This window comes from Notolepis coatsorum (genome assembly GCF_963971535.1).
Source record: "Notolepis coatsorum genome assembly, chromosome: 2".
Classification (NCBI taxonomy): domain Eukaryota; kingdom Metazoa; phylum Chordata; class Actinopteri; order Aulopiformes; family Paralepididae; genus Notolepis; species Notolepis coatsorum.
This window is the reverse complement of record NC_140166.1, coordinates 30,112,847-30,139,477: the sequence shown is the minus strand read 5'-3', so window position 1 is coordinate 30,139,477 and position 26,631 is coordinate 30,112,847. Positions and strand designations below refer to the sequence as shown.

The 26,631-nt window shown below is 42.5% G+C and overlaps 1 protein-coding gene across 1 annotated transcript in view; it reads right to left on the bottom strand.

Annotated features, from left to right (window-relative positions):
- Nucleotides 1-26,631, bottom strand: part of fbxw8 (F-box and WD repeat domain containing 8) — a 125,145-nt gene that overhangs the window by 85,398 nt on the left and 13,116 nt on the right. The window contains exons 5-7 of the mRNA XM_084308099.1: nt 22,841-22,998; nt 21,265-21,461; nt 19,779-19,997 (exon numbers count right to left, since the gene is read on the bottom strand). Coding sequence (XP_084164225.1) covers nt 19,779-19,997; nt 21,265-21,461; nt 22,841-22,998 — 574 coding nt within the window. The remainder of the gene's footprint in view (nt 1-19,778; nt 19,998-21,264; nt 21,462-22,840; nt 22,999-26,631) is intronic.

The window sequence follows — 26,631 nt, the reverse complement described above, 5'->3', positions numbered from 1 at the left end:
TGGTTATCATCACAGTGTTCACTTTTTATAAGGTATTGTCTTGGTAAATTACCATAATCCTATACTGTGAATGTTACCAACAAACTCCTAAATGCACTGAAACAATGGTTGGTTATCATCACAGTGTTCACTTTTTATAAGGTATTGTCTTGGTAAATTACCATAATCCTATACTGTGAATGTTACCAGCATATAATGCACAGCAACAATGGTTGGTACTGATGACTTGTCACCCAGTTTATTGAACATATTTTACAATAAAAATGTTCATGGCATCAAAGTTTCAAGTTTTCTGCATTGTAAAGTATTCTGTATTTTATAATAATGTTGTCTGGACCTACACCAGTAGTTATAACTTACTTGTTCATTAGCGCCAGGCATGGTGGTTGATGAGGTACAGACGCAGCGCTCAAAAATCAAACCAATTCTGCTGCTTGTCTGCTGCTGCTTGTTGCTGCTTGTGTGCCACTTAAGTCTACTCAGGTGTTAATTTTCCGGGGGTGTTGGCTGGGGGAACAAAGGGAGAGTAGTTAACTTAAGTGCTTCCCCAGGGAGGGGGTCGGGGGCTACTGCCCACAGACCCCCAAAATAATTTTTATATGAGCAGTCTGACTTGGGGTACTGACCATATATTAGTGTTGCAATGCATGATAAGTAAACAGTGAAAAAAGCTAAGAAATCTGATGGGGCTGGGACATTTGGGACGAATAAAAATGTAAGATGAAAATCTGCCCAGCCTGTGGGAGGAAGTGGAGGTGTGAAATCTGGCCCGGTCAAGAACAATAGAGGAGTGGTAGAGAGTGGTAGAGAGGCATGAGAGGTTTGAGTTTTGAGTGCTGTATCTGTAGTAGTATTTCCAGGTGAAACTAATTGATATATTATCAATACAAGATATTATTACTTTATGAATGTGTTTATCATGTATGGACGAATAAATTGGAAAACGGGTAGGTACAGAGCAACACAGTGTCTACAACACAGGAGCAGATTATGCACAGTACATGAATGAGAAACAGTCAAAATGTTTTTTTGTTTAGTTTATTGCATGCACATGATCTATAATACCTGATCGGTACAATATCTACTAACCTGATCAATACAATATATTCTCACCTGATCGATATAATAGTATTACTGCATTTCAAGTTTGTCAGTCAGTCGGACTGTCAATCAATCAATCAATCAAACAATCTATGAATCAAACAATCAATAAAACAATCAAACATTCTATCAATCAAACGACCAACAAAGTAATCAATCAATCAAACAAATCAATCTATGAATCAAACGATCAACAAAACAATCAAACATTCTATCAATCAAACGACCAACAAAGTAATCAATCAATCAAACAAATCAATCTATGAATCAAACGATCAACAAAACAATAAAACATTCTATCAATCAAACGACCAACAAAGTAATCAATCAATCAAACAAATCAATCTATGAATCAAACTATCAACAAAACAATCAAACATTCTATCAATCAAATGACCAACAAAGTAATCAATCAATCAAACAAATCAATCTATGAATCAAACGATCAACAAAACAATCAAACATTCTATCAAGCAAATTACCAACAAAACAATCAAACATTCTATCAATCAAACGACCAACAAAGTAATCAATCAATCAAACAAATCAATCTATGAATCAAACGATCAACAAAACAATCAAACATTCTATCAATCAAACGACCAACAAAGTAATCAATCAAACAAATCAATCTATGAATCAAACGATCAACAAAACAATCAAACATTCTATCAATCAAACGACCAACAAAGTAATCAATCAATCAAACAAATCAATCTATGAATCAAACTATCAACAAAACAATCAAACATTCTATCAATCAAATGACCAACAAAGTAATCAATCAATCAAACAAATCAATCTATGAATCAAACGATCAACAAAACAATCAAACATTCTATCAAGCAAATTACCAACAAAACAATCAAACATTCTATCAATCAAACGACCAACAAAGTAATCAATCAATCAAACAAATCAATCTATGAATCAAACGATCAACAAAACAATCAAACATTCTATCAATCAATCAAACAAATCAATCTATGAATCAAACGATCAACAAAACAATAAAACATTCTATCAATCAAACGACCAACAAAGTAATCAATCAATCAAACAAATCAATCTATGAATCAAACTATCAACAAAACAATCAAACATTCTATCAATCAAATGACCAACAAAGTAATCAATCAATCAAACAAATCAATCTATGAATCAAACTATCAACAAAACAATCAAACATTCTATCAATCAAATGACCAACAAAGTAATCAATCAATCAAACAAATCAATCTATGAATCAAACGATCAACAAAACAATCAAACATTCTATCAAGCAAATTACCAACAAAACAATCAAACATTCTATCAATCAAACGACCAACAAAGTAATCAATCAATCAAACAAATCAATCTATGAATCAAACGATCAACAAAACAATAAAACATTCTATCAATCAAACCAATAAAACAATCTGTCAAACAATCAATCAATCAAACCATCCATCCATCCATCCCAGTCTAAATTGCTTTATAACACGTTCAGTACCTATTATCACCCCGCCGGCACACCTTTCATAAAAGTGCCTGTAACTTCTGTTCTAAATAATTTACCTCCACTTTTATCTTTTGTTGACGTTTTTTTACTTGTAATTGTGAACGAACGAAGACATGCAGAAACAAACGGTTTTTAGCATTGTGTACATCAACTTGTCGTCTTCAAATGAGCCCAACCATTTCCCCATAGTTATAATATAAAATATAGAAATAGCTCCGCTAAGATCATGAGATATGCTAGAATCGTCCAGGAATCCTGGCAACCCACAGTCATTTTCCGGATTTTTGGCCGGCACCCAAAGTGTTAACTATATTCACAGGACATACTTAACTCCTATAAGACTGAACAAAATGGGTCTTAAACAAGACTCCAAATGCTCCCTATGTATAAATGGGGACGAAGGGACATTTATGCACATGTACTGGGACTGCCCACCAGTTAAGATATTTTGGAAAGAAGTGACCCAGCAATTAGCAAATCTCTTAACTCTGGATATACCTGTACACCCCTCTGTATTACTGCTAAATGATGTCTTTGAGCATGCAGTACCTCCACAGCTAAAGAGATTGGTTTTATCCGGTATCACAGTGGCTAAAAAGCTGATAGCATCACGATGGTTTCAACCGGAAAAAATGTGCCGGAAGGTCTGGACTCTTACATATCTCGATGTGATTTATCAAGAAATATCTACAGCAAGAATTTTGGGTCTCAATGAATCCAAAATGACATTATGGTTAGAAGTGGTGGAGAGAATAAAAGCTAGCATATAATGGTAGTGTCTGGTTAGGAACAAGTTATAATGGTTGGATTATCCAATGGGGGGTCCGGGAGGGGGGGATTCGAGCTGGAGCATATGTATGTAGGTTTTTAGATAACAGGTATTAGGGATATATCCTGTATAAGACATTTGACTAAATGGTAATTTCATTGGATATGCACTGTGAATTAATGCTTGTATATCTTATCGTGTGTTGTCATGTTTGTTTATATGTCTGTTTAAAAAATAATAAAAAAATAAAATGCAAAAAAAAGAAGCACAGAGTCAGCCACACAGTAAAGGTTTAGAAGCACAGAGTCAGTCACACAGTAAAGGTTTAGAAGCACAGAGTCAGCCACACAGTAATGGTTTAGAAGCACAGAGTCAGCCACACAGTAAAGGTTTAGAAGCACAGAGTCAGTCACACAGTAAAGGTTTAGAAGCACAGAGTCAGCCACACAGTAAAGGTTTAGAAGCACAGAGTCAGCCACACAGTAAAGGTTTAGAAGCACAGAGTCAGCCACACAGTAAAGGTTTAGAAGCACAGAGTCAGCCACACAGTAAAGGTTTAGAAGCACAGAGTCAGCCACACAGTAAAGGTTTAGAAGCACAGAGTCAGCCACACAGTAAAGGTTTAGAAGCACAGAGTCAGCCACACAGTAAAGGTTTAGAAGCACAGAGTCAGCCACACAGTAAAGGTTTAGAGGCACAGAGTCAGTCACACAATAAAGGTTTAGAGGCACAGAGTCAGTCACACAATAAAGGTTTAGAAGCACAGAGTCAGTCACACAATAAAGGTTTAGAGGCACAGAGTCAGTCACACAATAAAGGTTTAGAAGCACAGAGTCAGCCACACAGTAAAGGTTTAGAGGCACAGAGTCAGTCACACAATAAAGGTTTAGTCTAGGGATGTCCGATATTATCGGCCGATATTGGCATTAAAATGTGATATCGGAAAATATCTGTATCGGTTTAAAAATAAAATAAAAATAAAGATCTTTTTACCCAGGCAAGCGAGTAAGAACAAATTCTGATTTAATTTATTGTCAAAAGTATGCATAATGTTGTGTTAATTCCACAACAAGAGATATGTAATGTTAATTACCTGAAATTATTCCGGGGGGGGGGGGAACCCTGCATATCGGTATCGGTTGATATCGGTATCGGAAATTAAGAGTTGGACAATATCGGTATAGGTAAAAAAGCCAATATCGAGCATCCCTAGTTTAGTCCAAATGCAATACATTATAATGAAATATGAAATAATTTGAATAAAAAGAATAGTAATGGGTTCTTGTGAGAGAGAGAAAAAAAAGAGAAGGATGTCATTTTTGGATGTTGTGTCTCCATGTATTTTAACAACTTTTAATGAAGCATATGTGTTGTCATTAGGAAGCGGATAAAACACATTCAGCGTGGCTGGCGTTCAGCAGGACCTCGTGCTTCCTCCTGCACAGTGTGGGATCACTGTCAGACACGCTCAGAGAGCCACAGACTTGTTAAGCAGATTCATTACAGAATCATTTCATTATCAGAGGCAGCTTGGCATCCTTTTATAGAGAACAGACTAAGTTTACTACGGAGAGAAGAAAGTTGAGCACTTTCTCGGCCGAGCTATAGTCACTTTTTAGCACCTAGTCAAAAACTCTGCATGCACAGATTGATTAAACCTATATCTCTGGACAATCCAGAGAGACTCTGTGGGCAATCTGCGCATGTGGAGTTGGGGAGTAGGTGCGAGAAAGTGCCGATTGACTGGTCTCTCCGTGTTCAGGAGACTCAAGCGTATGAATGTCTATTGGATCATGTCTCCCGCACCCCCACAGCCAAATTACAATTACAAAACAACGACATTGTTTTGATGTGTAGTGGACATCAGAACACTCAAACAGTATGATATGTAGTTGACTTCTGAGTGGCATGTTGTCCAGTCCCCGAGGGCTCAAAAGGGAAATGTAAATCAGCGTGTCACTAGAAGTCAAAGTACTTTTCCCCCCCAGGTCCAATTTTACTATGGAAGTCAATGGGGGAAGTCACTAAAATCATATAAATTACATTTCACACAGTGACAGTCTCAACTTGCTGCTGGCTTTTGTGTTTGATTATTACTTTGACATTGCATGCCTGTGTGTTATATATGTGTGCATTCTGGTTTTGTGGGTTTATTTAATGTGGGTTCATGACAAGTTTAAAAAAAATATATTATATACATATATTAAAATTGTGGGACTGAGACCCGTTTCTTAGGCGATCCGCTACAATATCTAAGTTGTGTTTCAGGTCTCTCCAGTGTGTGTATTGTGTTCCGGTGCCGCAGCCTGTGAGTGGTGCTAGTTGAGACTTTCTAACGGGCATGATGTCACCAGAGGAGCGCTGCCAACGGCTTCCATTAGGAGCCACTTAGCCAATTACGTATCCACATCCCTGCATGCTTTGAATATAAAAAAAAAATACATGTTTTTTTCTAGTTTTGAAGTAGGCTTTTGAAGAATGTAATTTCCCCTTTGACATACCGGTAATGACAAACGAAAAAGAGACAAAACTCTTTTTCTCTCTCTTGACAAAGCGCAACCTTGAGCTGGAGTGAGAAGCACAACGAGAGCTTTATAATTGAACCGAAGTCGCCCCAGACGAGTCCCAGACAAGTCCCAGCTGAACAGTTTTGTCTCCTGAGTGTTCGTTGTATTTTCTAAATCAAGCTATGAGTCTCGATTAGGCGCCCGGGTCCTTAGAAACACAACATTATTAGAAGCAAACAGAAGATGCTTTGGGGAACAACAGTGGATCAAAGTACACCAAGTGCTGTAGTAATTAGGGCTTGGGCTATATATGGTAGAGGTCCTTGTTCTACTATAGAACCGCTCCCTAAAGGTGCTCCATATTCAATTCCAATGGGCCCAATATAAGGGAGCACAACATGTGCGCTTACAGTGTGCGCTTATAGTGAACGCTTATAGTGAGCATTTATAGTGAGCGCTTATAGTGAGCGAGCTCTTATAGTGAGCGAGCGCTTATAGTAAACGCTTATAGTGAGCGCTTATAGTGAGCACTTATAGTGAGCGCTTATAGTGAGCAAGCGCTTATAGTGAGCACTTATAGTGTGCACTTATAGTGAGCACTTATATTGAGCGCTTATAGTGAGCGAGCGCTTATAGTGAGCGCTTATAGTGAGCACTTATAGTGAGCGCTTATAGTGAGCTCTTATAGTGAACGCTTATAGTGAACGAGCGCTTATAGTGAGCGCTTATAGTGAGCGCCTATAGTGAGCGAGCAATTATAGTAAATGCTTATAGTGAGCGATTATAGTGAGTGCTTATAGTGTGTGTGCTTATAGTGAACGATTATAGTGTGCGCTTATAGTGAGCGCTTATAGTGTGCGCTTATAGTGAGCGCTTATAGTGAACGCTTATAGTGTGCGCTTATAGTGAACGATTATAGTGAGCGCTTATAGTGAGCGCTTATAGTGAACGATTATAGTGAGCGCTTATAGTGAGCGATTATAGTGAACGATTATAGTGAGCGCTTATAGTGAGCGCTTATAGTGAACGATTATAGTGAGCGCTTATAGTGAGCGCTTATAGTGACCGCTTAGTGAACGATTATAGTGAGCGATTATAGTGAGCGCTTATTTTGATTTGATTTGATATTTTTATTTTCGTGTCTTACATACAGAGTATGCCCAGCCCATATGGGCTTACAAGACACATAACAATCAACAATTACTTAACAAATGACATAGACCAAGATGGCCATAAAAAAAATACAAGAAAATACAATAAAACGTAATATAACACAAGCTGTACTCAATGTAAATAAACAGAAAAACATAGTGTGCGCTTATAGTGAGCGATTATAGCGTGCGCTTATAGTGAACGATTATAGTGTGCGCTTATAGTGAGCACTTATAGTGAATGATTATAGTGAGCGCTTATAGTGTGCGCTTATAGTGAACGCTTATAGTGAGCGATTATAGTGTGCGCTTATAGTGTGCGCTTATAGTGAGCGCTTATAGTGAGCGCTTATAGTGTGCACGCTTATAGTGCACGCTTATAGTGAGCACTTATAGTGAGCGCTTATAGTGAGCGCTTATAGAGTGCGCTTATAGAGTGCGCTTATAGTGAGAGCTTATAGTGAGCGGTTATATAGTGCGCTTATAGTGAGCACTTATAGAGTGCGCTTATAGTGAGCGCTTATAGTGAGCACTTAGAGTGCGCTTATAGTCAAGTCAAGTCAGTTTTATTTATATAACACATTTACAAATGACTAGCAGCCAAACCAAAGTGCTTCACATGATAAAAACACATACAATGCAATAAAATACACAAGAATTACAGAAAAAAAAGGTATAGTACAGTACATATAAGAAAGCAAGGGCAAAGTGCAATATAAAAAGAGACAGGAAAATTGGATAAAAAGTCCAGAGTGACAGCGGACGTCATATGAAAATGCTAGGCTAGCTCTGGTCAAAGGCCAGGGAGAAGAGGTGTGTTTTGAGCAATGATTTAAAAACCTCTAGGCTCTGGGCAGATCTTATGTGGGGGGAGGCTGTTCCAAAGCCGGGGGGCAGCAGCAGCGAAGGCTCTGTCTCCCCTGGTTTTGAGCCTGGTCCTGGCCACCTCCAGCAGCAGCTGGTCAGCAGACCTTAAGGCTCTGGATGGGGTGTGGTGGTGCAGGAGCTCGGCTAAGTACAGTGGAGCCAGCCCATGTAGTGCTTTAAAAACAGTCAGTAAAAGTTTAAAATCGATACGGAAATGGAAATGTACGGAAATGGCCAGTGGAGAGAAGCCAGAACTGGTGTGATGTGGTCACGTTTCCTGGTACCGGAAAGAAGACGGGTAGCCGCATTTTGTACCAGTTGCAGGTGACGGAGCAGCAACTGGTCAATGCCGACATACAACGCATTGCAGTAATCCAGCCGGGTCGAGATAAAGGCATGGATCACCCTCTCCAGATCCTTCTGAGAGAGGTATGGTTTGGTCTTGGCCAGGAGTCTGAGGTGTGGTATAATATAATGTTCTCATGTAAATATATTCCCCTCCCCTTTCTCCCCCTTGCCTGTGCCCCCCCCCCTTTTTCTCCCCAATCCTCTGCCCCTCTCCCCAAACCTGTATCCCCCCCCCCCCATTTGACCTATCAAATGGGACCACATCCCCCCCTTGTTAACTATATAAGTCTCCCTCCGAGACCAACCCAGGTCTTCTTACCTGGGTCATTTCAGCTGATCACCTGGGGGAAGCCCTCAGCCATTCTCTCTATGTATTCTATCTGTTTGGTTAATAAACCTTGTTATTATCCAAACCTCGGTTGACTGAGAACATTCTTCATCAGGATATCCACAAATATCCCACAATTGGCGTCTACGAACTTGTGACGAACCTTTTTGCGTCCTCCTGGCGTGCTGTATTGTTTCAGCTATACAGAGAAAAGTGAGTATAATAGATGGTCGACCAAAAATGTATGGCAAGGAATTAAAACCTTCCCGCTTTTCTCTGTGCCAGGTGAATATTACAGAATGTTGTCAAATATTGAGATCATGGCTGAGTAAGAATAGCGTGTATTGAATATCTGGGCTGTATTGAGAATCGTTACCAGGGCAACGCGTGCACCTGGGTCCTTATCAGGCGGTTCTGAGAGGATGGGTTATATGTGCTATTCCCGAAAGTTTAGGCACAAAGGTTGAAGTGCTATTCCTGGTCGAGTTGGAGCCGACCAAAAGCTGAGGCACACAATAAAAGGTTGTTGGATTGCTAACCCAAGTCTAGCTGATGCAGACTAAAATATAGGCAACAAAAGAAGATACGTGAGCTTATTAGATGTGATATCATTGGAAAACGCTACTCTCTTAGAAACTGCTCTGTGATTCTTTTGGCAAAGAGGCGGGAAGTTAGGACAGAGAAGCTGTTATAATCATAATTAGATTTAACAGAGTAACGTCATATATTCATAGTTTCAACCTCAAACTAAGCTCACAACCTCTTCCATTCCTGAAAACGATGTATTCGGATTGAATTAACCAATTGATCATACAGATAGCGGGAAGGTGACCGGCGATGCCTCGGCAGTACGTGAATGTACATTTAACGGGACATTAGTCGCGGGTTGAAGGGACCGAGAGTATGATTAAAAGGTATATATAATCTAATATATCGCTGTTAAATTTCGAAGTTCAGGATTCGGTCGTTAGGTTTTAAAAAACGATGTATATTTAGATCAAGGGTATAAATGCCTTGTCGCAGCGGTGCTGGTCGACTAAACGAACAGCGATCCAATACAGTCAGATATACACACACGTTAACTTATATGTATTAATGTTTGTTTGTCTGTTTAAAGTCTCGTTTGTATGCGCACAGTATGCCGACTGATATCGCGCCGAGCATTGAGAGACGAGTACCGTTATACAGAGAATAACATTGAGGTGCAATTCACGCGACAAACTAGGATAGTAATTTCCGGAACCAACAAAACCGGCCCACGGGAACGACCATTTGGGAAGTATAGTTTTATCGTTTCAGTTTGTTTACGTTTTCACATATGCACAGGCGCGTTCATTCGGTAACAAAACACTGGTTTAGGTAAATTCCAGGCTATTGAGAGCTCGCAGAAGAGTACCGCATGGATTGAAAAGCGTTATTTCCGAGGCGAATGGGAACGCATGAACATCGCTTGGAGCAATGACGTCATAAGATAAGATAAGATAAGATATTCCTTTATTAATCCCCTTGGGGAAATTCGTGACACACACATACAGCTCAACGTCTCATAAATGATATTAACAACAACACAATCATTACATTTTTACAGTAACAATGGCACAGCATAAATTCAACAGACATGTACATTTGTTGACACATGTCAGCATTACAGGAGGCCTGAGACACTGTATGCGATAGTCGGCTGCATTCCACCATGTGAACACAGTGGATCGCGCCTGGTGAACTGGAGGGAGGGCGGAGTGGGGGGGCATTGGAAATTCGGGTAAGGAATTTGGTTGTGGAGCAGTTAAGGGGGGGCCCCCACCGTCGCGCATCAGAGGCAGCCTACGTATGGCTGTGGCGCCAGATGAGTCACAACAGCAGGTGCGGATGGGGTGGGGGGGGTGGGTGGGGGGGTGGGGGTAGGGGGGGGCCTCATCAATCTTATCGCTTCCAGCTAGTACAGACCGTCTCCTCTTTCCCAGAATCACACATCGCCGGAGAGTCAACTCCTCCGCGTTGACCTTGGCCTCGGTCCGTTCCACAGCAGAAAGGATAAGGAGGGTGTGGGAAGGGGGAGGGGGGGGGGGGTGATAACATGCAGCTCGAGGCAGATATGCCGCATATAGTTAAAATCAGGTCAATTTTGTCTAATCATCGTCACCATCGTCGTATCCCCTATACGGTGTGCGCCATGAAGTTATGATTTTATATGAAACTATCCATGGGCGAACGTAATGTTTAATGTGCCCGAGGCAGAGGGTGCGTGAAATCCACGTGTAGTATATGTTTTATTTGTATATGTATGTGCGCGCTGCTATTGGAAAGTGTTGAGTTGCTGTGGCGAGATGCAGAAGAGTGTTTCCAGGAACGCATTGTCCCAGACAACCAAGAGAAACGAGCCGAGCATTGCATTGACGACACGTAACGTGCTACAGCCTCAGGAACCACTATTCGATTAAAGATACACATGGGCACAAAAGGGGGTAAGTTAATATGGTTATTCAATAACTGAACTGAACTGTGAGGATCCAACGTGAACACGGCAGCTTTTTCCGGTGAGTATGAAAGAGAACCAGATAGATGCATGACATAACTATCTTCTCATTGCAGTAAATTACAGCTATCCCATATCGCTTGAGTGATTGTTTTTCATTACTATACACGTTATAAGTCACATAAAGCTAACCTCAATGCCTGTTTCAGATTTGTAACATATCTGTATAGGTTCTGTATAAAATATCATAAATGGGTTTCTATATCTTAGAAATGTGCACAAGGCTAGTGATAAGGCAAAAAATGCTATGTTTATTCAACAAATCATTTCTATTTTAATAAAACAGTGTATGTTTTAATTCCCACATTTTGATACGGGGTACCATAGAAAATCATGCATCATAACTGAACACAACACAATTTATGAATAACACACTTACTCCCAGCATAAGATGATGGTGAGAACCTTATATAGATGAAGACTAGATGACGTGTCTTTGAACTCAAAATCAAAGAGAACACACTCAAAAATGGTCTTAGAGGAGTGGGAAAATTAACATGTTTTTTGTGTTTACAGGAGAGGCAGACTGAGTTAACTCTAAATTTAATTACAAAGCAGTGTTTAAACACTCACTCAAACCAGCTGAGGACGATGTGGAGTTGAAAGACAATGCAAATAGCCAGAGAGGACTCTGACCACAGACCATAGAGATGCAACTTAGTATCTCCACTATACTTAGTATAGTAGGAAGTATCGCTTTAGATGCAGATTTTCTCTTTGTTACCACGAGACTCAACCGAAGATGGTGTGGAGTTGAGAGACAATCGATTGACCATTTAAAACAAATCTGCATCCAAACACCCACATGTAAATTTCTTTTACAGGAACGAAGACCATAACAGACGCTATTCAGAGTGGGCACTTGAAACCCACAGGGTATGGCGTGAGGGAGACAAAGCAATGCAAATGCCTGCACTCTGACCACAGGCTTGGTGGACTCACCTAACAATGGATGGAACCACTTAATTAACATGAATCAGACACAAGTGATGATGTTGCAGTCATGAAAGTCTACCTAATTCCCATACTAACAATAACTAACCAGTTGTTTTCATCATCTCTTGAATTCTGAATGAAACCAGACAAAGTAGAAGTGCCCGAGATGAAAGATTAATGATGAAAACAACTTCACTTGAAATCTCCTCCTTCTATTCTCTGCTTATAACCAATAACATGCATGACTATTCTTTCAACAAACTAATACATTTCCATGACTGCAAATATCAACCACCAAAATTGGAGCACAATTATCTAAATGTACAAGGTATACACGTACATTGATCATTTAGCTGACACTTTTATCCAAAAGCGACTCACAGGTTCTGTATGACAGGACATCAAAAAGGGCACAACTCTATCAGCTGAGTAACAATGGTCATCAAAGTGTTGAGTAGGGGTGGGAATCACCAGTTTCATCATGATACGATACGATATCGATTCTTTGGACAACGATACGATATTTGCCGATATCACAAAGTCTCTCACGATACAATACGATACGATTAGATTCAGGTGCCTGCGATCGATATGAGATGATATCATATGCCCATTTAACACAATCAGTAACATTTAGATCAACAAAAAAAAGGTAATGAAAATATCATTTGACATTTGTATTTTTGAGCTCTTCCAGACATTTAAAGGAAAATCAATCTATTGTTTTTAATACAAATAGACCTCCTGTTCACTGTAAAGTGCCACGTTTTTATATATTGAGCTTTAAACTTTAAGCTACATTTTTTGGAACTCAAAACTCACAACCTCCCTCTCCCAAACCGTTCCTACAACAATTTGTTGATGTTGCATGATCATGTATAGGCCTACATTTATTATGTATTATATTGTTTATGTTTAAATAACATTTAAACATCAAACTCCTCTAGCCTCATCTGGTCTTTCCAAAGACGCGCGCACACACACACACACAGAAAGGGAGAATGCTATGCTGTAACATCTACACACACGGAGCTACTGCTGTTGTTCTTGGGCGGATATGAGACTCGCCACAGGATTTTCAAAATAAGAGTATCGATATGAATCGATCTTATTACATCGCATCGATCCGATTCGATTGTTGATAATTACATCGATGTATCGATCTGGATCGATGTATCGTCCCACCCCTAGTGTTGAGTGCTACAGTGTAGGTTAGTTTATTAGGACAAATGCATGACAATAAGGTTAGCTAGGGTTAGATTTATTTGTATCAGTTGAAAGCAGGATAATCATTTACACAATGATTATCAGAATGCACAAGGTGTATTAGAGGTAATTAAATTAATGCTACTTAAGAGTAGACGAGAAAATGAATGGATGTATTTCATGCAAAATTAACTGTCTGCCTAGAATTTATGTTTTTCCCCATGCTAAATTATGACGAGCCACACTGAGACGTGAAGAACAACCGAGAAGTCATGGCGAGGTAAGTATCTCGAAGAAGCACACCATCGTACGCGGCCTGAGGTAAGGTCAACTTCAATTTGACATCACAGATTATAAAGATAAAAAGAAATGTTTCTGATTCCATGCAAAGATCGGATCCAAACGATATCAAATGCATGATGATATTACACAATGAATTGAATTAATCCCAAAATGATTTTCCTCTTTAGCAGAAAGGCGTTGAATCATTTATGTGAGGAGGTTTTCTAAGGCAATTTTATCATCCTCAGATCATATTGGTGAGAGGACACGACAAGTGAGAAGGAGTGAGACGACGCGTGACCTGAACCACGAACGACGGCAGGACCAGGCAGAGAGGAACACAACCCAGTGACCTGAGCGACCCACGACAACATAGGACCACCAGGGACGCCGCCAAGGAGCTGCGGACACAACCAGGATGACGACAGCAACCGTGGGAGAGCCGCCATCCAACCCAGCCACACAACACAGACGACCCCAAAGGAGGGGGAGCAGAGACAGAAAGGACGACATGCTGCGCTACCCCGACAGCCTACGACAAACTAAGGCTAACGCCATGTATCTCCACCATCCGTGTGAGAGAGAGCGTCCTACTGACTAGCCACTACACCGGCGGGCCCTCGCCCTCCATCAAGTGGTACCGCAATGACGAGGAAAGGACAACGAAACCAGCACAACACATTCAAAAACGCCCTGACCACCATGTCTCTGGGCCTGATGGGGGCCAAGCGTGAGCACAGTGGCGGATGTGTGGTGGTGATGGAGAGCAGCCTGGGCTCCAGGAAAAGAGTCTGCAAAGCCACTATAGTTGACCGCCCCACTGCTACAGGTGACCCTTGACAGGGAATGGACGGCGACCAGTGAATGTTCCCGACTGCATCGTCAAGAAGAGACCTGTGGACCAAGAGACTTCTGAACACACATTGTCCACATTGTTATGTAGGTATTGGCCCTGCCACACGACAGACCGAGAACAGATGATCAACACTTCACAGCAACTGTCAGATTCACAAACAAGAACTGTTTCACAGAGTTCATATGTATCTGGAAAATTATTGACTAGGAATATGATGAAATACAATCAGTAAGATTGCATTAACCAATTTTATAATGACAATGAGAAATGATCACAGAATCACATTGCAAAATGGTATTGTTAAACAGGGCAGAACCAGTTGGATTGTTCCAAGACACCAAGTTTGTTTTGACCATTGATAGTATGCACCACAGAACAATGCATAACGATTATCATAATCACCTTTTATATCAGTTTTATTAACCATTAGGTTAACGGTTTTCAATTTTATTTTGACACATTAGCCACTAAGGTAATGTCTATTGTAAATATTACTATGTTTGTATATGTACAACCATGACATTAGCTCCCCTGAGTCACGACATGAACGACTGAAGGTATGCCAAGATATGTGCACAGCTATATGATTATGTTAAATGTTGTTTGATATCAGAGTTGAGGACCACTCATTGATATAGGTATTTTGAGCGATAAATAAAAGAAAAGGGTGATATCTATTCCCACATCTCTGATATCAAAATAACACAGAACGCAGTCCAGTCGATCATGTCATGAATCATGTATATAAATAATACTATTTTAAACTGTTACGCCAACCAACAGATCACATTGGCCAACATTTTCATTATTTTAATTATTTTCTATTTTATTCATTATCTGATAACCGATGGATTACATCGGTCCCATTCTTTTACCATACCTATTCACTTTTACTTGTTCCAAACAACCCTGGTATATTATACATTAATCTCACCCACATTATAAGAGAGAAAAGTGAGTATTGTGGTATAATATAATGTTCTCATGTAAATATATTCCCCTCCCCTTTCTCCCCCTTGCCTGTGCCCCCCCCCCCCCTCTCTGTGGAGTGGGACACCCCCCCCCCTTTTTCTCCCCAATCCTCTGCCCCTCTCCCCAAACATATATCCCCCCCCCCCCCATTTGACCTATCAAATGGGACCACATCCCCCCCCTTGTTAACTATATAAGTCTCCCTCCGAGACCAACCCAGGTCTTCTTACCTGGGTCATTTCAGCTGATCACCTGGGGGAAGCCCTCAGCCATTCTCTCTATGTATTCTATCTGTTTGGTTAATAAACCTTGTTATTATCCAAACCTCGGTTGACTGAGAACATTCTTCATCAGGATATCCACAAATATCCCACAGAGGTATAGAGTGCGCTTATAGTGAGTGGTTACAGTGAGTGCTTATAGTGTGCGCTTATAGTGAGCGGTTACAGTGAGCACTTATAGTGTGCGCTTATAGTGTGCGCTTATAGTGAGCGGTTATAGTGAGCGCTTATAGTGTGCGCTTATAGTGAGCGCTTATAGAGTGCGCTTATAGTGTGCGCTTATAGTGTGCGCTTATAGTGAGCGCTTATAGTGAGCGGTTATAGTGAGCGCTTATAGTGTGCGCTTATAGTGAGCGCTTATAGAGTGCGCTTATAGTGAGCGCTTATAGTGTGCGCTTATAGTGTGCGCTTATAGTGCACTTATAGTGCGCTTATAGAGTGCACTTATAGAGTGCGCTTATAGTGAGCGCTTATAGAGTGCGCTTATAGTGAGCGCTTATAGTGTGCGCTTATAGTGTGCGCTTATAGTGAGCGCTTAGTGTGCGCTTAAGTGTGCGCTTATAGTGAGCGCTTATAGTGAGCGGTTATAGTGAGCGGTTATAGTGAGCGCTTATAGTGTGCACTTATAGTGAGCGCTTATAGAGTGCGCTTATAGAGTGCGCTTATAGTGTGCGCTTATAGAGTGCACTTATAGTGCGCTTATAGAGTGCGCTTATAGTGAGCGCTTATAGTGTGCGCTTATAGTGAGCGCTTATAGTGTGCGTGCTTATAGTGTGCGCTTAGTGAGCGATTATAGTGAGCGCTTATAGTGAGCGCTTAGTGAGCGCTTATAGTGTGCACACCTATAGTGAGCGCTTAGTGTGCGCTTATAGTGAGCGCTTATAGTGTGCACGCTTCTAGTGAGCGCTTCTAGTGAGCGCTTCTAGTGAGCGCTTAGTGAGCGCTTATAGTGTGCGCTTATAGTGAGCGCTTATATTGAGCGCTTCTAGTGAACGATTATAGTGAACGATTATAGTGAGCGCTTATAGTGAGCGCTTATAGTGAACGATCACACCTGGACAAGAGGAAGGGGAACTATGTGAGAATGCTATTCATCGATTACAGCTCGGCATTCAATACCATAGTCCCCTCCAAACTCATAGCCAAGCTCAGGGACCTGGGCTTGAACTATGACCTCTGCCAGTGGGTCTTGGACTTCCTGACGGGCAGACCCCAGGTGGTGAGAGCAGGCAACTGCACCTCCTCATCCATCACCCTCAACATAGGGGCCCCCCAGGGCTGTGTTCTGAGTCCCCTCCTCTACTCCCTGTACACACACGACTGTGTGGCTCAGCGGAGTAGCAACACAATCATCAAATTTGCTGACGACACAGTAGTGGTGGGCCTGATCTCTGCAAACGACGAGAGGGCCTACCTGGAAGAGGTCAAGGTCCTGGCGGGATGGTGCCAGGAAAACAGCCTCTCCCTGAACGTCAGCAAAACAAAGGAGATGATTGTGGACTTCAGGAGGTCGGGGGTCAAGGACTACAGCCCCCTCAGCATCGACGGGGCACCGGTTGAGAGAGTGAAAAGCTTTAAGTACCTCGGAGCCCACATATCCGAGGACTTGACATGGACCACACACATTGACAGTGTTGTGAAGAAGGCACGACAACGCCTCTACTTCCTCAGGCGCCTAAGGAAGTTCCAAGTCAGTCAGAAGATCCTTAAGAACTTCTACTCATGTACAATAGAGAGCATCCTGACTGGCAACATCACCTCCTGGTTTGGGAATAGCACTGCACAAGACCGAAGCAGACTACAAAGAGTGACACGTTCAGCCGAACGCACAATTGGAGGGGGGCTCCCCACCCTCCAGAACATTTACAACAAGCGGTGCAGGGGCAAGGCTAAGAGAATCATTAAGGACTCCAGCCACCCGAACAACTGCCTCTTTGAACTGCTGCGGTCAGGCAAGCGATACCGGAGTCTCAAGGCGAGCACAGAAAGACTCAGAAGAAGCTTCTATCCCCAGGCCATCAGGCTGCTCAACGAACAATGAACACCACACAACAACCATCAAACGCACATAGCACACACATCCACACGCACACACTCACTTTAAACAAACACACTGTAGCACCCACTCCCCACACTTTATATTTATTGATAAAGGATTTGCACTACAACTCGTACACCTTACTGTAAATTGTACCTAAATTGTACCTCATCCCATTTCTGCTTTGCACTATATAGTATTGTATATTAGTACACTGCATAGTATATTGTATATTATATGGTAACTCAGTTACGTCTATTCTGCATCGAACATTGTACATATGTCTATACTGAACACTGTGACCTCATTTTCTACTTCTAATTTACATGCTATACTATGTTATTTGATACTTATCTTGTCTAGCACAGTCTCTGGAGCGTAACAGTAAGAAGCATTTTGTATAAAAGTATTCTGTACTTCTGTATGACAACCAGGGCCAGACTGGGGAAATAATTCATACCGGGAGATATAGCGCGAAATATAGCCCCAGTCAGGCCACTTTTTAAGCGGGGGGTCTGGGGGTCCCCCACCAGGATTTTTTTTGTTACAAAGACTTAATTTCCTGCATTCTGGTGAATTTTAGTGCATGTGAATCACAAACTAATGAGCCAACAATTGCTTAGTACAATGTACTGTTATGAACCTCAAATAAAACTGTTGTGGCACTAGCAATGCTACTCTCTCCACCTTCAAAAAGAAAAAAGCAAGAGCACAACATATTTGTCTATTTACTATTATAATACAGTTAACCACTCTCTCCACCTATTCAAACAGAGCAAGAGCACAATACCATATTCACTTTACTGATGCACTACACATCAACAGTTAAAATAGCCCTTTACACAAACATTAAATAACAGACATTTCATTATTACAAAACTACCTGGCTCACTGCCTGGCTGTTACAGTATTCTGCAGAGTGCCATCTGCCATTCCATTCGCCGCCTCCACTGTCAATCAGGTGTATCGCCTGGTCCCGCCTCCACCAATCACAAGCGGCAGCACGGCTCCATTGTGTGTGTGTGATCCGAGGGAGAGAGTCAGATAGTTCTCCAACTCTGTCGCAGACAGTGGAATCCTGGTTGTTCCCCACCCACCTAGGTTATCTAACTATCGCGCCGCGCCGCCGCCACAACTAGAAACAATGGCCTGGCAAAAAATAAATAAATTATATAAAAAAAAAAATTATATTAAAAAAAAAAAAAAAAAAAAAAAAAATGTATCTGTGCAGGCCAGGCCACCGGGAAAACTCCCGGTGCTCCCGATGGCCAGTCCGGGCCTGATGACAACTATTAAAGAAACTTGAAACTATAGTGAGCACTTATAGTGAACAAAATCTGTGTTGGAGATGCTCCTCACTAGATCATTCCTGAGAGCTAAAGAGAATCTAAATGTCTGCACTGCATAAATCACATCTTGGTACCCATACAATGATATATATAGTGTGCAGAAAAGCACCCATGATGTGTGGAGCCTAATTTATGGAAATCGTTCATTGAAATCAATACACGGTCCAGGTTGCAAGTTCAGTACAATAGCATCCACAGTTGAGCCAGCTGAGGTCGGAGCGTTAGCTGGCTAGTTTGCCAACATTCAAGTGGCCCGTAACTTATTGCCGTCCAGACTTGGGAGGTATTTGCACCACCGCTTGGCTTCAGTTCCTGAACGTCACCCTGTCGGGGCCAGAGGGAACAGAAGTGGCCTTGACACGGAGCCATCGATTCCATTAGCGCACAAAGGCTAAACCACTAAGAGAATGGGCGCTTGCTCGTCTCTCTCTCCAATAACATTGAAAAAACATTGCTGGCATTAACCGAGACGTCAAAATCATCATTTTACAAAACCCTCTTACAGATAACACTGCACAGGATCGGTATAAGCAGGGATTAACCCTTTCACTGCCACACTACCAAATGGTTAACCCTTTCACTGCGACAATACAGAAGGTTAACGCTTTCACTGCCACACTACAGAAGGTTAACCCTTTACTATCACACCTTCTGTAGTGTGGTAGTGAAAGGGTTAATACATCAAATCTATAACAGAATCAATATTGTAAAAGTAAAGAAATAGATGATATTTCCTGGTGAACCCACCTTGTTGTCCCCGTCGTGCATGGCCCAGCCGCCCCTCTTCAGCCCCAGGGCAGCGTGGGAGCCGGAGGCGTCCAGGCAGGTGACGGGGTAACCGTAGACGGAGTGCAGGCTCCGCGGCTCGTCCTCCCGGGGGGACAGCAGGAAGACGCTCTCCCCGGCCGACACCACCGCCAGCGGGTACAGCTGTGCTCTTCCGGGCACCACCACCACGCTCTCCACCTTACAGGGAACATGGAGCACTGACTTCAGTATCAGTCCTGAGCTGAGTCTTCCTAGATGATACAGCAACACACTTCAAGTATATTAAAGTAATGTCCGGCTATCCTCCTCACGCAACCCAGATCACCAACAGATTCATCTAAATTTTATTCACAGGACTTATCTGACCCCTAGACGATTGAATCTAATGGGTCTCAGACCTGACTCTCGATGTACCTTATGTCCAAACGGTGCCACCGGAACATTTATGCATATGTACTGGGAATGTCCTCCTGTTGAGCTCTTTTGGGAAAATGTTACCTGTCAGCTCTCAGAGATTTTCTCTCTGACCATACCTGTTTCTCCTTCTGTATTACTGCTGAATGACGTTTCTCAATTGCCGACCTCTACACATATGCCGACCTCTACACACATCAAACTGGTAGCCCTTCGTATGACTCGGTACCCATGAAGTAGCTCTCAGTTTCCAAAAGGTTGTGACCCCTGATCTGGATGGATAGATAGCACTCTGGGTAACAGGAGAAAGATGTTTTGTTTGGGTGAACTGCCTCTTTAGAAAACAAAGGATGAGGATTTAAGTAATACATGAAACAGAAATAGAAAACTATAGTAGTAGTAGTTGTAGTAGGCAGAGCGTTCTCTTTGATCTACTACTCAATTGCTGGGGAACACCCTAGGCCTACACCTATAATGAGAATTCATCCTTTTAACTTTTTTTCTTTTTCTTTTCTTCACTAACATCTAACTTTTATTTTTTATATGTATGTGGGGACGAGTAGGGATGGATATTGGATGTATACTATGGATGGATGGATAGGTATACTAGTCCAGGATCAGTAACATCTATACTGGTACGTTCACTATAAGCGCACACTGTAAGCGCACATGTTGTGCTCCCTTATATTGGGCCCATTGGAATTGAATATGGAGCACCTTTAGGGAGCGGTTCTATAGTAGAACAAGGACCTCTACCATATATAGCCCAAGCCCTAATTACTACAGCACTTGGTGTACTTTGATCCACTGTTGTTCCCCAAAGCATCTTCTGTTTGCTTCTAATAATGTTGTGTTTCTAAGGACCCGGGCGCCTAATCGAGACTCTGTATATGTACATTTGAGTGTGTATGTGTGTGTGTAGGCATGCATACATGTATGTATAGATATGTGTATGTGTGTGTACATATACTACACCTAAATGTAGAGTGACTTAATTGACACAACAATGAAGTATAAAAAAAAAAAAAAAAAGACAAAGGGAGCCACTCACGGCCTGAGGCAGCCGGGCCTGGCACAGAGTCCTCCAGTAGCCGCGGTCGTCAGGGTGGTCGAGCCGCACGTCCTTCCCAGCGGCGGAGGCCAGAGCGGGGCTGTCTGCACTCAGGGCCAGGGCCTGGATCCCCCCTGGGCTCTGGTAGGAATGGATGGGCTCCCCTCCCGTCTCTGTGCTCCACACGTCCACACAACCTGCATCCCACCCGGACAGCCCGCTCTTCACTCAGTTGTTGTGTTCATAGACGAGATGATGAGCCACTGGGTTCAATTATCAAGTTCAAGTTTCTTTATTAGTTGTCATACAGAAGTACAGAATAATTGTATACTAAATGCTTCTTTCTGTTACGCTCCAGAGACTGTGCTAGACAAAAATAGATAAGTATAAAATTAAATAAGTATAGCAAGTATAAAATAGAAGTCACGTACGTAGGTGTTCAGTATGTACATATGTACAATGTTCAATACAATATACTATACAATATATTAATATACAATATACTATATAGTGCAAAGCAGAAATGGGATGTGGTACAATTTACAGTAAGGTGTACTGAGGTATGGGTTGTAGTGCAAATTCTTTACCAATAAATATAAAGTGTGTTTAGGTGTTCTAAAGTGTGTAAGTGGGTGCTGCAGTGAGTTGTTTGTTTAAAGTGAGTGTGTGTGTGCGTGTGGATGTGTGTGCTGTGAGTGCATTTGATGGTTGTTACATATTGTTATTGTTCGTTGAGCATCCTGATGGCCTGGCGATAGAAGCTTCTTCTGAGTCTTTCTGTGCTTGCCATGAGACTCCGGTATCGCTTGCCTGACCGCAGCAGTTCAAAGAGGCAGTTGTTTGGGTGGCTGGAGTCTTTGATAATTCTCTTAGCCTTACCCATGCACCGCTTGTTGTAAATGTCTTGGAGAGTGGGAAGCCCACCTCCAATTGTGCGTTCGGCTGAACGGGCCACTCTCTGTAGTCTGCTACGGTCTTGTGCTGTGCTATTCCCAAACCAGGAGGTGATATTGCCAGTCAGGATGCTCTCTATTGTACATGATTAGAAGTTCTTAAGGATCTTCTGACTGACTTGGAACTTCCTTAGGCGCCTGAGGAAGTAGAGGCGTTGCCGTGCCTTCTTCCCAACACTGTCAATGTGTGTGGTCCATGTCAAGTCCTCGGATATGTACTAGGGATTCAAATATTCAACTATTGTAAATGACGTAGGTATTCGACTATAGGTGAACTATGTTCAATACATTTAAAGCTGCAATAGGATTAGTTACAACAAGATTGTGCCGGTAAGGCATTTTTATGTTGATACGTGAAGAGGTTTTAGTTTGGTGAATTTCAGGAGTTTGTTTAGAGGGGCGACTCGTGGGCCTGTAGTGGAAACCAGTGGATTTGGTTTCCTTATCCGTTTGACTAATAATGGAAACCAGTTGCGCAATTGTGATTATTTGTTTAGTGAAGGTGAGGTGAACAGAAGCCCTTCGGGTTACATTTTATATATATATATATATATATTTTTTTATGAATTAATTAATGTATTCATTTATTTAGGGGGGAGGTTGGGGGTATTTTGGTAACTCACCATCCTCATAAGCTGCGGCCGCTAGCGTGCCGTTCACCTGGACGTGGCCCACGCGCGACCTGGGGTCCGAGTCGGCTGCCAGGCTGCTGGGTTTCAGGAAGGAGGCAGCGGCGTCCCAGTGGAGAGTGTCCCACAGCCTGACATCACCGGAGGTGTACCTGAGAGGAGAGGATTACATCCCTGTATATCAGTGGAGAGTGTCCCACAGCCTGACATCACCGGAGGTGTACCTGAGAGGAGAGGATTACATCCCTGTATATCAGTGGAGAGTGTCCCACAGCCTGACATCACCGGAGGTGTACCTGAGAGGAGAGGATTACATCCCTGTATATCAGTGGAGAGTGTCCCACAGCCTGACATCACCGGAGGTGTACCTGAGAGGAGAGGATTACATCCCTGTATATCAGTGGAGAGTGTCCCCCAGCCTGACATCACCAGAGGTGTACCTGAGAGGAGAGGATTACATCCCTGTATATCAGTGGAGAGTGTCCCACAGCCTGACATCACCAGAGGTGTACCTGAGAGGAGAGGATTACATCCCTGTATATCAGTGGAGAGTGTCCCCCAGCCTGACATCACCAGAGGTGTACCTGAGAGGAGAGGATTACATCCCTGTATATCAGTGGAGAGTGTCCCACAGCCTGACATCACCAGAGGTGTACCTGAGAGGAGAGGATTACATCCCTGTATATCAGTGGAGAGTGTCCCACAGCCTGACATCACCAGAGGTGTACCTGAGAGGAGGGCCATCTCATTACATCCCTGTATATCTTCCTGGACATTGACCCATGCTGGTATGAGATACCAGGCCGATACCAGGGTCAAACAGGCTGTCGGCAACTTCCCCAATACTCAAATCCTTACACCGAGTCGAGCTATGTGTAACAAAAACATGCTTTTCTTGCATTTTCTGCACATGAAAACATGATTGTTGTCTCTAAGTTGGCAAATTTCATGGTATGTTGCTACCGTTACCCTCTGGCATTATACTGTCTGAATGTATTTCACTTCATGATCATGTGATATTATGATTGCACTTATTGTATAGTTTATAGAATTTCTATTGTATTTATCATGTATTTATTATTATTATATTTGTGTGCTCAACATCATTGGAACTGAGGGCTTTGCTCTCAATAAATTTTCTAGGTGAAATAAAGATCGAATTTCCCAGTGAGGAACAACCACGTTGTGCTACACAGGCCTATTATTTATGAAGTAAAACATGTCTGCCAGACTCTCACGTTCTCTCAATTATCTTTGCGATGCAGACGTGTATATCAAGTGTATTCTCTCTCTCTCTCTCTCTCCCTCCCTCTCTCTCTCTCCCTCTCCCTCTCTCCCTCTCTCTCCCTTTCTCTCTCTCTCTCTCTCTCTCAAAGTCTCTATTCATTCTCTCTCTCTGTCTGTTTCTCTCTCTGTCCCGCAGTCTTTCTACCATTCTCTCTCTCTCTATCTGTCTGTTTCTCTCTCTCCTGCAGTCTTTCTACCATTCTCTCTCTCTCTCTCTATCATTATATCTCTCTCATATCTCTCTCTAACATTCTCTCTCTTCTCTCTCTCTATAATTCTCTCTCTCTCTCTCTCTCTCTCTAACATTCTATCTCTCTCTTCCTCTCTTTTCTCTCTCTCTCCATCATTCTCTCTCTCTCACTCTAACATTCTCTCTCTCAGACACTCAGACACACAGACACAGTCAGGCTGTGAGACGGATCAGGCACAGCGGTGTCTGGAGGTGGGAGCTGCAGTGACAGCCACAGGCTCTAAGTGTCACACAGAGGGATCTGGCTGGCTGGGGCAGTGAAGGGGAAGAGGAGGGTGGGGCTGACAGGGGGTTGTTGTTGTTGTTGTTGTGCGACGGAGGAAGTTGTCGTGAAAGTTTGGAGGGGGATTGTTTGACAGTTTCCTTGTGGCGAAGAGTGACAGGCTCCGTGCTGCTTGGGTACAAGAAGAAGGTGTAGAATATATTTATACCCATAGGAATGTAACATAATGTAATGTGTAGTCTGTGTGACACTTAACAAGACTGCCAGGCAGCACTGGCACCTCCCCAGGTGTGTGTGTGTGTGTGTGTGTGTGTGTGTGTGTGTGTGTGTGTGTGTGTGTGTGTGTGTGTGTGTGTGTGTGTGTGTGTGTGTGTGTGTGTGTGTGTGTGTGTGTGTGTGTGTGTGAGAATGATGGAGAGAGGGAGAGGGAATGATAGGGAGAGAGAGAGAGAGAGAGAGAGAGAGAGAGAGAGAGAGAGAGAATGATAGAGAGCGAGAGCGAGAGAAAGAGAGAGAGAGAGAGAGAGAGAGAGAGCTCAAGGTTTGTCACAACAGGATAATAATGGGCGAGTCACCCCGCTGCATGTTGATTCTGCTGAACCTTATCCGAAGGTAATTCGACCCCTAAACTTGTGTTTTTGACAGACGTTACAACAAGCTTCTCACACGGCTACACAGGAGCTCAGAGGTCAGCCTGAACGCTCAGGGAAACGTGCTCATGCTGAGACGGTTGAATCCCCAGATGGGAGAATCTGGACTGTGAGGAATTCAACAACAAACCCTCTCCCTGCTCTGAGCACCTGAGGTTTTCTCCTTACGTTTGACACTTAAGGCTCAGTGTCACCTTAGCTGAGGGTCTTACATCTTGCACAGAATCCTTTAAATGGCGTCATTAGTTAAGGAAAAACGTTAAGGCATTTACTGCAGTGAAGGATTTGTGCCCCCACCCCCCTCAGTGCGCATAACAGTCTCACCTGTATCACCATCTGAATGGGTAAAAATGTGAGGAACTAATTGTAAAGCGCTTTGGATAAAAGCGCTATATAAATGCAGCCATTTACCATTTATGGGGCCATTGCTGTAACCTATGTTGCAACATATCATTCTACAGAGATCTAGGCTATAGGGCCATTGCTGTAACCCAGTGGTCGGCAATAGGTGGCCCGCGGGCCGAAATCGGCCCACCAGCAATAATATCAGACAGACTATAGGCTAGGCTATATTTAAGATATAATGTCGAAACAGAGAAACTACCTGTTACGACCCTGGCTCAGAGGGAAGCAACATAAAGGGGACACAGACACCAACGGTCAAGTTTAAACCAAAAGGTTATATTTATTACTATAACTAGCATGGTACACTACATAACACTACCACCACTTAAAGAATGCTTATTATACTTTGTTTTATCCATGTTGAGAGTGAATAACAGGTATAGGCAGCGAGGTGCAATGTAGCGCTTGCTCAACATGAATAATGTCAGTGGACAGCGCCTGGTGCTGAAACGTGGTCACTCGTTGGAACAGCTTGTCAAATGAAGCTTGCAGGATATTTCATTGTGTAACTCGAGACCCGAAGCATGCAATATGTTGAGTGTGGTGATGATCGAAAGGCAGAAAATTCAACTTTCAAACAATGTATTGGATGACCGGCGGAAAATGCAGCATGGAGCCGACAGACGAGAGCAAAGTGCCGCGACGTGGAGCAAACAAGCAAGTGTGGTATGAAATTAAAACAACAGTTCAGTAAGTCATTCAAGCTTTATCTTTACTTATATATGACTGTGACAGTACCACATGTGAACAGTAACAATGCAATTAAACAGACGTCAAATCGGAGCAAAAAAAGCTGAATCCGCTTCAAGAAGATGCGATACATTAAGTATATAAAGTCCAATGCACACGGCGGGCGGTTTTTGCAAGGCGACCGATTTTTTAAGCCAGGCGACCGATAGAATTGTATCGTTTCCATTGTTATGAATGAGAGAACTCACACAGCAGGAGATTTTCTCACAATTCTGTCGCC